This window comes from Amblyraja radiata, chromosome 15, assembly GCF_010909765.2.
Source record: "Amblyraja radiata isolate CabotCenter1 chromosome 15, sAmbRad1.1.pri, whole genome shotgun sequence".
In the NCBI taxonomy this organism is placed as follows: Eukaryota; Metazoa; Chordata; class Chondrichthyes; order Rajiformes; family Rajidae; genus Amblyraja; species Amblyraja radiata.
This window is the reverse complement of record NC_045970.1, coordinates 8,784,476-8,800,564: the sequence shown is the minus strand read 5'-3', so window position 1 is coordinate 8,800,564 and position 16,089 is coordinate 8,784,476. Positions and strand designations below refer to the sequence as shown.

General features: G+C 39.5%; 2 protein-coding genes across 4 annotated transcripts in view; both read left to right on the top strand.

Annotated features, from left to right (window-relative positions):
- LOC116981015 (RNA/RNP complex-1-interacting phosphatase-like) overlaps positions 1 to 4,742 on the top strand; it is a 49,054-nt gene extending 44,312 nt beyond the window's left edge. For both annotated transcript variants that reach the window (XM_033033617.1, XM_033033618.1), the window contains 4 exons: positions 558 to 680; positions 1,978 to 2,067; positions 3,247 to 3,381; positions 3,799 to 4,742. In XM_033033617.1, the coding sequence (XP_032889508.1) occupies positions 558 to 680; positions 1,978 to 2,067; positions 3,247 to 3,381; positions 3,799 to 4,096 (646 nt within the window). In that variant the 3' untranslated portion in view covers positions 4,097 to 4,742. The remainder of the gene's footprint in view (positions 1 to 557; positions 681 to 1,977; positions 2,068 to 3,246; positions 3,382 to 3,798) is intronic.
- A 5,276-nt stretch (positions 4,743 to 10,018) lies between these two features.
- Positions 10,019 to 16,089, top strand: part of btaf1 (B-TFIID TATA-box binding protein associated factor 1) — a 110,261-nt gene continuing 104,190 nt past the window's right edge. The window contains exon 1 of one of the 2 annotated variants that reach the window (XM_033033616.1): positions 10,019 to 10,506. In XM_033033616.1, coding sequence (XP_032889507.1) covers positions 10,493 to 10,506 — 14 coding nt within the window. In that variant the 5' untranslated portion in view covers positions 10,019 to 10,492. The remainder of the gene's footprint in view (positions 10,507 to 16,089) is intronic. The other variant, XM_033033615.1, reaches the window with a different exon arrangement.

Sequence of the window (16,089 nt, the reverse complement as noted above, 5' to 3'; positions counted from 1 at the left end):
ATATAGTCTTTTAATTGACTGGATAGCACTCGGGGTCACCAAGGTCAATATCTTTAATCAACCCTTGTCTACCCAAAAGCATATATATATTTTATCCCTCAGAATACTCTCCAGTAACTTTCCCACCACAGATGTTAGATTCATTGGTCTATAGTTCCCAGGCTTTTCATTGCAGCCCTTCTTAAATAGAGGCACAACATTAGGTACCCTCCAGTCTTCAAGAACCTCAACCATGTCTAATGATGATTTGTATATCTCAGTGCAGTGTCTTCTCTAGCTTCCCAGTGTCCTTGTATATATCTGATCAGGCCTGGGGGTTTTGTATACCTTCATACGCCTTACATTCAACACTTCCTCCAGTGTAATACCAACTGCAAATAATAATGTGAAGGAGAAAAGGCTTTTTTTCATGAAAACCAAATCAGTAACAGAAAGACAACAGTTAATCAAATATTGAAACAAAATGTATTCCATGCAATTCAAGCCACTATAATTACCATTTAACCTTTGCATAGAGGCAGAAAGGTGCTTTGTTTGATTTTTGTTTTCTTTTGCAGTAATTTGGGAATTGATGTGTTTGATGCAGAGCCGGAACTGGAACCAGAACTATTGGAACCTTACCCTCCTCCGTACCCTTTAAGAGCACATGGTCCTAGGCATTTGCTTGATGATTTTCTGGAGTAAGGAACCAAGTTATTTTTCAATATGGTTTCTGGAACCATGACAGATGCACATGAAATATTTCAATAGGTTGTTGGTATTTGTTTCGAGAATCACCACAGACTTCGAAGTGAGACCTTTTAGTCCATTGTGCCAGCTGAAAAATAGATATCCTGATGGATCTTGACTTTCAGCTTTAGCTCTGTGCACCCTTGCAGGTTACTGCTCTCCAAATACATATCTGTGTAATGCTGAAATATAATAGGCTTTTTGCCTCTATCATCCTTTCATGCAGCAAGTTCTAGATCCCCTACCATCCTCCAAATGAATTATATTTCCATTTCTCCTTAATCAATTTTCTTTAACCAAATGACCCATCTGCTAAGGAAAATAGATCATGCCTCTTGATCCTATGTCCAGTGTGTCTATGTTCCTTATAATATTATACACTTCAATTAATTCTCCCCTCTGACCTAAGGAAGACAACCCTGACCTATCCATTTTTTTCTTGGATGTTTACTTGAAGAACTGTGACCTGGAAGGCTATGGATCTATGTTGGAAAGTGAGATGAGATTGGGTCACTGCTTTTTAACTTGCACAAGTATGTTGGGCTGAATGGCCACCTTCTATGTCATAAAGTTTGTGTGTAAATTGCTTTATTTGTAAAAGGCTTATTGGAAGAAATACAAGTGTATTCCTGTTCCAAACATCTGCTTCAGATCTAATTCTACAGTTTGGAAGTTTTGTATGTTTCATCTAAGTGCATTTTGTACCAGATTTTAGACTTTAGAGATACAGTGCGGAAAGTGCCCCTTTGCCCATTGAGTCCACACCGACTAGCAGTCGCCCCCTACACTAATACTATCCTACATACTAATTAACCGGCAAACCTGTACGTATTTGGAATATGGGAAGAAACTGGACTATGCAGTCACAGGGAGAACGTACAAACTCCGTAAAGACTGCACATAGTCAGAATCGAATCGTCGTCTCTGGAGCTGCAAGACAGCTCTACCGTTGCACAACTGTGTCACCCTTTTTGCAATCTTCCACCAAAGCTTCTCAATTTCAACAAGATCAATTTTCATATTTGAGTATTCTCTCTCAATAACTTCATTAACAATTATTTAAAACTCAAAACAAGTTATATTTGAATATTTGGCCTAACCTCTCTTGCAGATTATTTTCCATTACACATATCTAAAGATTAGATTTCTAAAATAACATTTGATGTGCACGATATTTAGCCTGATGCTGTATAATACAAATAATGCTGTGTTTGTTGTTTCTCCATCCTCGCCTCCATCCAAAAATAGGCCCGATTCAAGGCATGGTCCACCGTATAGAGCATTGCCGCCTCCTGCTCGAGAATTTGACGTTCCCCCATATAATAGATGGCGTGACAGGTAAATTACTATCTTTTATATTCTTAAACATGGAAACTTTGCAAGCACTTTAACATGTCAGTCACATGAGGCCTGCAATAATCTTCCCATCAGAAGGATTCTTCCTGGTGTGCATGTCCAAATAACCACGTACATCATAGCATGAACACACCAAAATGTGACCTGCCTGCAATGAGTTAAAAAAAATAATTTACAGATCATCTAAATTGTATCTCCTGGTTTATCCAGAAATTCAAAACATTACCGACACTCAAAATTACTTCAAAAGATCATACTCCAATCAGAGACTCCGAGCCCGTTCCTTTTATTCAACTTGGGGATGATGATCCCTTCTGTCTGGGACAGATTTTTTTTCATGGCAAATGTAATATGTTCGTAGGGCATGCAACCCAAGTTTCCTATCCATCACCGATCTCCCTAATGAGTCCAGCATTGAAACATAGTCTGTTACCCATCGGTGATTTTTTGGCAGCATGTTTAATATACCCTGCCTACGGAAATGCCAAAGAAATGTCTACAGCTGTGCAGAAATGCCAAAGTTTCTAAATAGCTCAAAAGAAATTATGGCAAATGCTGACAGGTTTTGGTCTGAGCTGTTGAACATTTTTTTTGTTCAATGATTTGATTCATTTTAGATATGAGACTTGTGTTCCGCTTGGTAGCCTGCTTTGGTAGGTCATACGGCATGGCATCCAGGGAGAGCTAGCTGCCTGGATATCGAAGTGGCTTCATGAAAGAAAGCAGAGGGTGGTGGTGGAAGGCTATTTTTGGACTGGAGGCCTGGAACATGCCTCAGGATGCTAGGCCCAGTACTGTTTATGGTTTACATCAACAAGTTAGGTGAGAATGCACAAAGCATGATTTGGAATATTGGAAATGACATTAAAGGAGCTGATATCGTAGACAATGAAAATGTTTATCAGAAATTAAAGTGGGATCTTGATTAGCTGGGCAAGATAACTACAACTAATTGTCCGTTTATTTTGGGGGCATGTGCTCTAGTTTTAGCAACATATGGAGGCTATTCCCAGATCAATTATACAACAATTCCCTGGAGTTATTAGGTTTCATTAGGCTCGGAGGATGTGTGATTTTGTTGCATAGGTTCTGAGGAAGAAAATAACCGTTGTAGCCCTTTCGATGATGTATACAAAACTTAACAATCATATTTTTATTTAGGTCACGACCTCTTCCTCCTCCACTTCCTCCACTTCCTCCACCTCCTCCACCACAACTTTCGCTTCTTTACGGTGAACATAGATCTCTTCCCCATTTTGATGACTTTGGTCCAGATGAATACATTGGACGTTCAAGGTAATTAACTATTTCCTCATCAAAAGTAGAGATGAGTATTGAAAACTCTGTAAAATTAATTGTACCATGGGATCAGGGCTTTGATTCTGAATTCACAATTTCCAGTATTATGTAAAAGTATGTTTAAAACTTTTTTTAGCTTCCATGTGCATGTTATTGGCAGATGTGTTAGTAGTGGAGGGCTGTGCCGATTGGTGCAAAGGGTATAAACATGCAAGTGTACAATTTTTGGCATCAATATTGCTTGGGATAGATGAAGTTCAAGTGGGAATTGGAAAAAAACAGACCTAGGCATTAAATGATGGGGCTTCAGTTTTGGGAGGTTAGCCTAATGATTGCATTCAGTCAACTAAATGAATACAGAAAATATATTTTATCATAGGCACATTTGACAGAGATGTGTTCTTTTAAATCTAGGTTCAACCATTTCAATGAGCACAGAGCGATACACAGTCTGGAAGAAAATTCACGTCTACATAGTAGATATGCTCCGTATGCTACAAGACTTCCAGTGCCTCCGGATCGCTTCAGGGACGATTTTGACAGAAAAGCTTATTCCATTTCAGGCAGAAGAGATTTAGAACCACAGGGCTCTGCCCCAAACACTATTTTTACACGTGATTATAATCATGGCCAGCCACCTGAACGTGGACCTCGTCTGTGTAAATTAGCTGGGGGGTTCTATGATCATTTTGATAGCTTCCGGGACTTTTGAGTGGAACTAAATAACTACTGTCTTTAATGTATCTTCATTTGTTTTTACTTTTGGGATGGTAAGTGAGCACTCGTATTTTTCATTAGAAGTTTGTTTTATCCAAGTTTTTATACTGAGGGACCACAAACCTCTCCACTTTCCCACTTCAAGCCTTTTATTATTTCTTTTGGCACCATATACGTAGGCGAGAAAGAATCCTGCTAGCTTCAGCAGTATGTAATATGATGCAAACAGAAATATTTGGTCAATGGCTTTCTATATAAATCGGTATGAAAATATACTGGCTTGTTTCAAATTTTTTTAAGAAAAATTTCTGAGCACAACAGACTGTAGATAACTTTACAAAATAAAGTTAGAGACCTTAAATGTAACAAAATTGTGAATTGCACAGGTTGCCTCCGTTGAATTAACCACCAGAAATTCATTTTTGTATTTGTATTCTGCACATGTTTAGAAATGCAAAATATATCAAGATCGTATTTTTAATCTTGGTCATTTCTTGCTCCAAATAAGCCAACTTTTGTGATGAAACATGCCGACTTAAGTCTTGCAATTCAGCGAGGTGGCCCTGGTTATACCCGCTGAGTTTATAGAACCATATTCAGTCAAGTGGTACTAAAAATAAATGTTTGTGTTTCAAAGTAAATGTGTTGATTCTTTTCTGTTTTTTGTCCTCTACTATAAAAGGTAATTTTTAAAGGGGCTTTTTACAATTATTTAGCAGCCTGTCATATTAAATTGCACATGGAATAAAGCTGCCATGCAGATTTCTTAAATCTCACATTCAACTTTTTGTGCTTATGTGGAATTTCACGGCTGCTGTAAAAAATCAAATGGAAGAGCTCAACCATACATTATGGATACGAACAAAAATGAAAACAGTGAAGCAAAGATAAAGTAAAAATAATGGCTCAGTGATACAACCATAATCCTTCCAAGTCTTTTAGTCCTGAAAGACAAACTAAAGATTTTATATTTGCGGAAGGTGTGGTGGATCAGCAATTTGATTTTACATCTGGGCAGAAAAAAAACTGGAACAGTGGAAAAATGCATTGTATTTTCCTTTTTAAACATGGTTATATGAATGATTTAGTGGAATTATTTTGTAACATTGCAGTTTTGCACAACATGAATTGTTAGGATAATATTGAATAAAGTTTTGCAAAGTTACTGTTACAGGCATAAGATAATAAAAACAAAGTTTTTAATGTTTCACTGCTGCGGAAATCGCAATGAGTATCAATTGGAATAATATCAAACTGTAGATGTTCTGGCTGGAGTATTCAAATGAAGATAATGCACCTATAAAGAGAAGCAATGAATGTTTCAGGCAGTGGCATTGTATTGATCTGAAATATTATTTATTGTTCTCACTACAAGTGCTGCCTGACCATTTCCTGTGCATTTGCACTTCCATTACTTTGTATTGTTATTTGAAATTTCCAGCATTTGCACTGTTTTTAAATATTTGATGTTCCTATTTCATCCAAATGACAAAAATGGTAGATACAGGCACTGGCTAAAAATTGTGAAATCCTAATGCTGGCAAGAACCCAAATGCACTTAGAAAAATTAAGATCTGAAATTTATTTAGCTACAACGATTTGAACACGTTTTGAAAAAGGGAAATGAAAGTGTTGTCTGTGTACAAATGTCATTGAGAGCTGACTTGGATCAAGAAAATATGAATAATTTCAGGATAGGTAAAGCTGATTGAGATTCACTTAGTAATAATGAATAAACGTGTTCAACCTTTGCAGCTGAATTAATGTATGAAAAGTTGAGAGCAATGGCACCATTAATCATTTTTTTCATTTGCTTCCCCCTGCAAGCTTGATTTCCCTCTCTTCTCCCGTCCCACTCTGCCACTTCTCCCTCCATGCTACCCCCTCAAATAGGGATTGCCAGATTTACCCTTGAGTCTATGGCTATTAGGTTGTAATTGTATAACTCCACTCCTGTTGTGCCTGGGAATTCAATCAATTTGTTACAAATATTTTATAGAAACAAACACATTATTAGGGCTGGTAGTACTCTGAGAACTATTTAATATATTGACATTCTCAGCATCCACAGATGGAATGGTATGCTTCTCGGCTGCCTTGGGAAAGTTATTATTCAAGCCCTCTAGTTTTTGTTTCATGTCTTTAAAGATATTAAAAGATGCAAAAAGACATAAATGTTATCACTTTAAAAAAAAACTTATTTTGGGTTGTTGACCAAATAATAGCAGCACATTTGGATAGCAGTAGCAGGATCAGTCCGAAGCAGCATGGATTTCTGAAGGGGAAATCATGCTTGACTAATCTGGAATTTTTTGAGAGTGTAACTAGGAAATGGACAAGGATGTAGTATACCTGGACTTTCAGAAAGCATTTGATTAGTGGGCAAAATTAAAGCACGTGGTATTGGGGGTAGAGTGCTGGCATGGATATAAATTGGTTGGCAGACAGGAAACAAAGAGTAGGGTTTAACGGGTCCCTTTCGGAATGGTAGGCAGTGACGAGTGCGGTACTGCAAGGTTCGGTGCTGGGACCGCAGCTATTTACAATATACATCAATGATCTAGAAGGGATTAAAAGTAACAATAGCAAATTTGCAGATGACACAAAGCTGGGTGGCAGTGTGAACTGTGAAAAGGATGCTATGAGGGTGCAGGTTGGACAGGTTGGGTGAATGGGCAGATGCATGGCAGATGCAGTTTAATATGGATAAATGTGAGGTAATCCACTTTGGTGGTAAAAACAGGAAGGCAGATTATTATCCAAAAGGGGTCAAGTTGGGAAAAGGGGAAGTACAACGGGATCTGGGGGTCCTTGTTCATCAGGCACTGAAAGTAAGCATGCAGGTACAGCAGGCAGTGAAGAAAGCGAATGGCATGTTGGCCTTCATAATAAGAGGAGTTGAGTACAGGAGCAAAGAGGTCCTTCTGCAGTTGTGCAGGGCCCTAGTGAGACCACACCTGGAGTATTGTGTGCAGTTTTGGTCTAAAAAATTTGAGGAAGATCATTCGTGCTATTGAGGTAGTGCAGCGTAGGTTCATCAGGTTAATTCCCGGGATGGCGGGACTGTCATATGTTGATAGAATTGTATACTCTGGCATTTAGAAGGATGAGAGGATATCTTATTGAAATATATATAAGATTATTAAGGGACACGCTAGAGGCAGGAAGCATGTTCCCGATGTTGGGGGAATCCGGAACCAGGGGCCACAGTTTAAGAATAAAGGGTATGCCATTTAGAACGGAGATGAGGAAAAACTTTTTCACACAGAGTTGTGAGTGTGGAATTCCCTGTCTCAAAAGGCGATGGAGGTCGGTTCTGGATGCTTTCAAGAGAGAGTTAGAGCTCTTAAAGATAGCGGAGTCAGGGGATAAGGCAGGAACAGGGTACTGATTGTGATCAGCCATGATCACATTGAATGGCGATGCTGGCTTGAAGGGCTGAATGGCCTACTCCTGCACCTATTGTCTATTGTCTATTTTTTGTTTTTCCTAAGTATTCATTGAAAATTGTTTCTATTAAATTCTGATGTAGTTTCTCTTGCGCAATATTCTTCCTGGTTTCATCTTGACTGCAATTGGCTGCAGGTTATAGTTCTAATTGGTTTGTTTGATTTCAGTAGAGTGTTTCCCTACAGTTAGTCAGCAAAGTAAAACAAAAATACAGTATGCATGTAAAAGAATTTGGATGTGTTTGATAAATTCATAATTGTGCCTACTAGATCAAACGTACTCTTCAGATCCTAATGTTCAGATCCAAGATACTATAGGATACAACATTGAGCAAAAACTTTTATATTTTTCTTGCCCTTAATTTGCCCTTTAAAATGAATTAGATCAGAGCAGGAAAAATGTATTGACCTGAAGCATCGACTCTTTCTCTCCACAAATACCACCTTGCTTGAGTATTTCCAGTATTTTGTTCTGAGGTATCAACAAATCAGAGCGTACGTACGAAAAAAATTCAAACTGGCATTTAATATAAAATTATGGAGAATGGTCATGAAAAAATGTGTCACGTTAACGACACAATGTTGCCTCTGGAGGTGCTATAGTGCCGCCACTGTCATAAAAATGTAAACGTATGAATGATAACAGGTTGCATATCTAATGGTTACTGGCTGTACATAGGAAAGCTCAAACCGGGGAAGGGGAGAGATCCACAGAAAAGCATGCATAATGATGGAAATTACAGCAGATACAAAGATAGATTTCACACGGGAATTCATGACTAAATATAGAATGCAAGTGAACCAGCAACGGAGGATAACTTGATATGAAAATTTAGTACAGGGGGGTTGCACGTAAGGTCACTGGGTCATAGGGCTTGACGCACGGAGCTGATCAATCCATCTGGAGGACATCCGTAACTTCCGGTATATGTTATTAATGCAAGAAACGCGTACTTTCCTACCTGTTAAAAACCGCCAAAATGTTGAATTTTTGCGCTGAAAAAAATTGTGGAAGTTGGGGTAAGTGTGAGAGACGTGTACCCAACTTCAGAATTCCAAAAGTGAAGCGAAATGAAGGTAAAGAGAAGCGAGAGCTAAAGGGACAACAACAGCTAAAGTGCTTGGCGAACATTGGCTGGGCAGATATCGGAATTGAAAATATTGGGGATTATCGTGTTTGCTCACTGCATTTCAACAACAGTAAGGCATTATTTGTGTTTTTTCTTGATTCCTTTGGTATCTAAAAAGCCTCAGAAGTGATAAATCTGGCTGTAAATTTTTCTTCAGATGCGTTTTCGTTTTGTATGTAAAAACCCACTTGAGAACCATGGGCGATTTAAAAAATTTACAGCCAGATTTATCACTTCTGAAACTTTTTAAGATGCCAAAGCAATCAAGAAAAAACACAAATAATGCCTTAGTTGATGAAATGCAGTGAGCAAACGGCCAGTGTTTGCTAAGCACTTTGGCTGTTGTTGTCCCTTCAGCTCTCGCTTCTATCTACCGTCATTTCTCCTCACGTTTGGAATTCTGAAGTAGGCTAAATGTCTCACACGCTTATCCCGATTTCCATAATAATTTACAGCGCAAAAATTGACACTTTTGGCAGGTTTTAACGGGCCTGCTACGCTGGAAACAATGGTAAGTGCCTACCTGCAGTTCATCGCGTGTACTCCACTTGGAGTAGCGTAGCAACAGTAGGGGTCATGGGTCGTGACCCGACTGCCGTGAAACCTCCCTATTGTTTTTTCCTTTTAATTGCTCGCAGTGGTTCAGACAATCTTATCAGTGCTTGAACTGTCAATTTTTGATGGTACGCTCAACCATTGTGAATAATTTCTCAGCCATGTTGTCTGTGGAAGCTCACACTTATTGTGTCACATATGGCCTCCACGAAGCGTTGAGCAGGTACTAGAGGTCATAACTTCAGAATCACAGAACGTTCCTTCAGGAAGAAGATGAGGAGGAATTTCTTTAGTCAGAAGGTGGTGAATCTGGAATTCATTGTCACAGAAGGCTGTGGAGGCCAAGTCAATGGATATATTTTTAAGGCAGAGGTAGATTGATTCTTGATTAGTACGGATGTCTGGGGTTATGGGGAGAAGGCAGGAGAATGGGGTTACGAGGGAGAGATAGATCATCCGTGATTGAATGGCGGAGTAGACTTGATGGGGCCGAATGGCCTAATTCTGACCTATCACTATCCCAGCCTATCACTTATAACCTTATGACCAAAGATCTCCGCTCTATGGTCTTTGCATATGACTTGTTGCGCCTCGGCCAGTCGGTCGTTCCCGCACCGCGGCCGCCGCGCGGAGCATTGAGCGGATACTTGTTGCTCCTCTGCCGGCCGGGCCTGCCTGCCTGCTATCGGGCAGACGGACGGACGGACGGTCCTGCGGTCCCGCGCCCACGGCCGCCGCACGGAGCGCCCTCTCCACCCGCACCGAGCGAGACACGGCTCGGGCAGAGAGCGCGACTGCCATTGGCCGGCCCGGGCCACCGCAGCCAATCAGGCGTGGCGACACATGGGGATGACAATAAATGCAAGATGGCTCCTCATATAAATCCACGCGCTGAGAGCGGCTTCCCTGTTCGCAAAAAACTGGTTTTTCTTCACATTTTTATGCCATACGTTTCCCCACCCTGTCCAGAAGGCTGACCGGCGGTTGCATGTTATCGAGCAATCGGTGGAAGATCACAAGGCGATCGGCGCTGTGCGGGATTTGAGTGTTTTGATCTCCAGCTTGGTGGGGATGAATTAAAGCCCGTCTGCTGGCTCCGTGGATTACTCGCGGTCTGGCCTCCCGGCTTTGCTGCTGGGACGGGCCCTGCCTGCCTGCCTGCCTGGGCCTCCGGCCGGTCGCCGCCAAATGCTGGAATAAAGCCGCCAATATTGGGCAGAAGAGAGACGGCGACTTATTTTGTTACACGCATTCTTAATGGCGGTTTCGAGGTTGGTGTTTTTTCAGTGCCTTCACTAAAGTCAAATTGCAAGAGTGTGGAAGGAAAGGCTTTTTTGATCCGGTCCAAGCAAAAGGGAACGGTTGGAGCAGCATGGGGGTCCGCCTTTCTAATTGTAAATTATAAACCTCTCATTAAACCTGCGAATGACTCCAGCAATAAGCTGGCGAGTGACTGCGAAACTTTTTGTGTGCCCATTTTTAGTGTGGCTGTAAACACAAACACAGGCATAAAGGCCTATCCCAGAAATAATGACCAGCGAAGTCTAAGTTACTCTTTTTGACGGGGTGACTGACTTGCAGTGAATTTTACATTACTGGTTGTATGTAAAAATATTTTCGTGTTGGATTGCCCCAATAGATTATTTTTGATCCAGCATTTCATTCGTATTGATCATTCATACAACATAAATCAAAAGTTGTAGTTGTAACATCACGATTTTTTAATTGCAGGATCTTGCATTTTTTTTAAATTTAAAATACGATTATCCTGTGCATTGCATTGGAAAAATATTTGATCCGTCTCGGTTCAAGCTCTGAGAATAAAAGTTGTCTCAAGTATTCAAAGGTCATATTTCCCCAGTAATTTCGAGGTAACTGACACAGCGAATAATCTTATCACTTCCTTGTGTCTCCATGAGCAGAACGGAACACAGCCCACAAAGTAAATATAAATAGAAAAACAATGTTGGAAACAATCTACAGACCAGGTGGTGTCTGGGGAATGCATCATCTGTACCAGGAAGTATGATTTGACCATGAGTTTGATCATGACATCCTCTGCAATTCTTTTAGGCCCATTATTGGTTGGGTATGTTGAGTGAACTCAAACTCTTTAGTCTTTATCAACAATATTTATATTCGACCATAGTAACATGTCACCAATATTTCTTTTATTCAGTACCTTATGCTTGATAGATGTGGTTTACCAATGCTTTGTTCAGTACCTTAGTAATACGTCACCAATACTTTGTTCAGTACCTTATGCTTGATATACAGGTATGTCATGCATTAATCTAAATTTTATCAAACTATTTTGGATATCTTTTGTACTCCCCTCCGCCCAGTCTGACCTGCAAGTTGCATTTAAGGTCATAAGGAATAGGAGTAGAATTAGGCCATCAAGTCTACTCCGCCATTCAACCATAGCTGATCTATCTCTCCCTCTTAACCCCATTATCCTTCCTTCTCCCCATAACCTTTGACACCTGTACTAATCAAGAATCTTATCTATCTCTGCCTGGTAAAAAATATCCACTGACTTGGCATCCATGGCCTTTTGTGGAAAAGAATTCCACAGATTCCCACCATCTGACTAAAGAAATTTCTCTTCATCTTCCTAAAAGATCGTCCTTTAATTCTGAGGCTATGACCTCTAGTCCTAGACTCTTCCCTAGTGGAAACCTCGTCTTCACATCCACTCTATAGCGTGAAAGCAAGAGGTGAAAATTAAAAACCGTATAATCTCAAAATAAAACCTTGTTTTTATTTTCCCTGCATCCCGTGTGCCATAATCTTAAACAAAAACTGGACTGCTAATGAATGGTTATTGACTTGAACCATTCTTTTCAGATGATGCTGCCAGATTCAGAGTATTTATGCCACTTTGTTCTTTCATATTTTCAGCACTTTGGGTGCTATACGTGGCAAGAAATCAGTTAACATTTAATGATAACCCCTTCCTTCCTGACTAAATGTTTTATTCATTCTTGCGATCTGGTTCAAAATTATTTTTAGAACAATATACTAAGTTGTGTCAAAGAGTAGTTTAGAGAAAAGGTAGTGTGGGAGAGACACAATTTGCATGTGTTATTTTGAGCAATGTAGCTGTTTAATATGGAAGTTTTTCTTCTGTTGGTATTTTAAGTTTGAGAAGTACAAATAAAACACCCAAGCCAAAAGTCATTTTTTAATTCTGTACTACCCAGTCAATCCCTGTCCTTTAAAAGTGGAGTTACATTTAAGTTGTGCAAAAAATATTTGAACATCTTTATTCTTTGATAGATGCTTATTCCTAAAAGGAACAAAGAATCATAGTGTGACTGAATTTATCATTTGCTGGTGCAAGTTATGGAAGAAGTATTTCAATCATTACAATATTGGGCCCATTTCCATTGCATTGTAAAGAAATGACATAATTATATATGGCCTTATACTTTCATGATGTAACCCACAAATGAATACTTTCTGTACAGTTATCACCATTTTGAAGTTGAATGTGATAGCAGTAGAAAATCCCACAAACTATAATTTAATATGTTATCAAAATTGGCTTTGGTGACGTTTGTTGAGTAATTAAATACTAACTGGAACAGAGAACTGTAGGGATCTCATCCAGCCATCTGACCAGGGAAAGAGGAAACTAGCCTTAACATCTCGCCTGAAAAATATCAGAGCTGAGGTATTTAACTTAGACCTTAACTGAAATGTTGGCCTATATTATTATTATTATTAGCTCATTTGACATTATGATTTTAAGCCACGCTCAAATTTAAGCCAACTAGTCAGGAGCCTGAAATGATAATTTGGTTTCTGTCGCCAGTTACTGTTGTTTGTTCAGATCTTCAGAGTCCTGAGTTTAATCTGGACCCCAGATGCTATCTGCAAAATTTGTACATTCTGACTGGATGGGTGTCTTCCAGAGTTTCAAGTGCTTTCAACATCCCAATGATACTGAGACTAATTGTGTAAAAAGAATCTGAATCGGAAACATGAGATCCAGGTGAGCTAGCCAATTGGATACAAAATTGGCTTGATGGGAGTGGAGAGTTGTTATTCAGATTACAGGACTGTGATCAATGGTGAGCTACAGGGATCAGTGCTGACATCACTATTGTTTGTCATTTGGATAGGAATGTCGGTGGCATGATTAGTAAGTTTGTGGATGACACCAAAATTGATGGTATATTGGACAGCCAAGGAGGTTATAGACAATAGGTGTAAGAGTAGGCCATTCGGCCCTTCGAGCCAGCACCGCCATTCATTGTGATCATGGCTGATCTTCCACAATCAGTACCCCGTTCCTGCCTTCTCCCCTTATCCCCATGACTCCGATATCATTAAGAGCCCTATCAAGCTTTCTCTTGAAAGTATCCAGAGAACCGGCCTCTGAGGCAGAGAATTCCACAAACTCTAAGGATATAACTGGATCAATGTAAACAATGAGAGCAAGTGTGAAGTGATGTAGAGTGAATGGAAGTGCTCTAGGTTGTGTTGCAGAACAGAGATCTTTTGGTACAAGTACATAGTTCGCTGAAAGTGGCAGTGCAGGTAGCTAGGGTTTTGAAGAAGGCAAATTACTTGTTTCTCACCTTCAGATGAGCGATTTAAGTACAAGAGTTTCAACGTAATGCTAAAATTATACAGAGCATTGGTGAACCACACCTTGAGTATTGTGTGTAGTTCTAGTTGCCATTCTACCGGAAGGGTGTGATTAAGCTGGAGAGGGGGCTGAAAAGATTCATAAGGATGTTGCTTGGACTGGAGGGCATGAGTTATAGTTACAAAGGTTTTACTAAACCAAAGGAGACTGAGGGGTGACTTTAAAGCAGTTTATAAAATCATGAGGGGCATAAATGAGGTTGAGGAACACTTTTTCCCACAGTATGGAAGTCTAAAATAAGAGGCCATAAGTTTAGGATGAGAGCGGGAAGATTTAAGGATACCTGAGGGGCAGGTTTTATTTTTGCACAAAGGTGGTGGGTATCTCTTCTGCACCCTCTCCAAACTCCACATCCTTCACATAATGGGTGGACTAGAACTGCACACGATACTCCAAATGCGGCCTAACTGATTTTTTATAAAGCTGTAATTTGACACTGACTCTTGTACTCAATGTGCTGACAAATAAAGGCAAGAATACCATATGCCACCTTTATCGCTATCTACTTGTGTTTCAGTATTCAAGAAGCTCGCAGTGAGTTAGCAAATTGCATGGTTCTAGAAATTGAAGAAAAGATAAATTGTACTAAATGCTTGCTCTGTTGAGGCTGTATGGACCCAATGTATGAATTGAGCTCTTCTGTCACTGTATAAGATAAAGTGGGGCAAGATGATGGAATGTAAAGCTGTACTGTGCTTTTTTTGCAGGTTCAGAGTTGGATGAGTATAGTATTACCTCAATCACAGGTTGTCCATAGTTGTGTCTGTGATTTGGAACTATAAACACAACTGGAAGTGCTTTTAGCAAAGGGAATCTTATTATATTTTAGAAAATGTTCCTCTAGATTGTGCTTATTTAGCTCCTCCACAATAATTCAAACTGCTGGTGATGGATTGTTGCATTGACTAAGCCGATCTTTTGTTAATCTAGTCCCAAAAACTGGAAACCCGGTGGTCTTAAATGGGGTGAAATAAGTTGTCTATTTCTGGTTTGTTTTTATTGTAAAGCTGAATTGTAATTTGATTTCAGTAATATCAATGTAAAAAAATGAATTGAACATCTTCAATCTAAAACAATGGTTCAAAAAAACGAAGGCCAGCAATAGATATCTTTTGGAAATTCTTGGAAACTAAAAGGATTATTATGTCCTTGGATTGGCAAAAGATTGTCATTGTACTTTGCCTTGTAAAATTCTAAAGCAGTGATCTTTATTGATAAATCGGACACTTATTGTAGGATGACCTGATGCAATGAATAACAGGCTCTCTGGATAAAAATGTAAAACTTATGGACATGCAGTGCCCTCCATAATGTTTGGGACAAAGACCCATCATGTATTTATTTGCCTCTGTACTCCACAATTTGAGATTTGTAATAGAAAAAAACCACATTGTTAAAGTGCACATTGTCAAATTTTATTAAATGGTATTGTTATACATTTTGGTTTCACCATGTAGAAATTACAGCTGTGTTTATACATAGTCCCCCCATTTCAGGGCCCCATAATGTTTGGGACACAGCATGTAAATGACAGTAGTCATGTTTAGTATTTTGTTGCATATCCTTTGCATGCAATGACTGCTTGAAGCCTGCGATTCATGGACATCACCAGTTGATGTCTTCTCTGGTGATGCTCTGCCATGCTTGCATTGCAACCATCTTTAGCTTATGCTTGTCTTGGGAGCTAGTGCCCTTCAGTTTTATCTTCAGCATATAAAAGGCATGCTCAATTGGATTCAGATCAGGTGATTGACTTGGCCACTCAATTGACCATTTTTTAGCTTTGAAAAACTCCTTTGTTGCTTTAGCTGTAGAATGAACTGCTGGCCAATGAGTTTTGAGGCATTTGTTTGAACTTGAGCAGATATGATGTGTCTATACACTTCAGAATTCATTATGCTACTACCATCAGCAGTTGTATCATCAATGAAGATAAGTGAGCCAGTACCTTCATACATGCCCAGGCCATTACGCCACCACCACTGTGTTTCACAGATGAGGCGGTATGCTTTGGATCTTGGGCAGTTCCTTCTCTCCTCCATACTTTGCTTTTGCCATCACTCTGATATGTTAATCTTAATCTCATCTGTCCACAAGAACTTTTTCCAGAACTGTGGTTGCTTTTTTAAGTACTTCTTGGCAAACTGTAACCTGGGCATCCTATTTTTCCGGCTAACTATTGTTTTGCATCTTG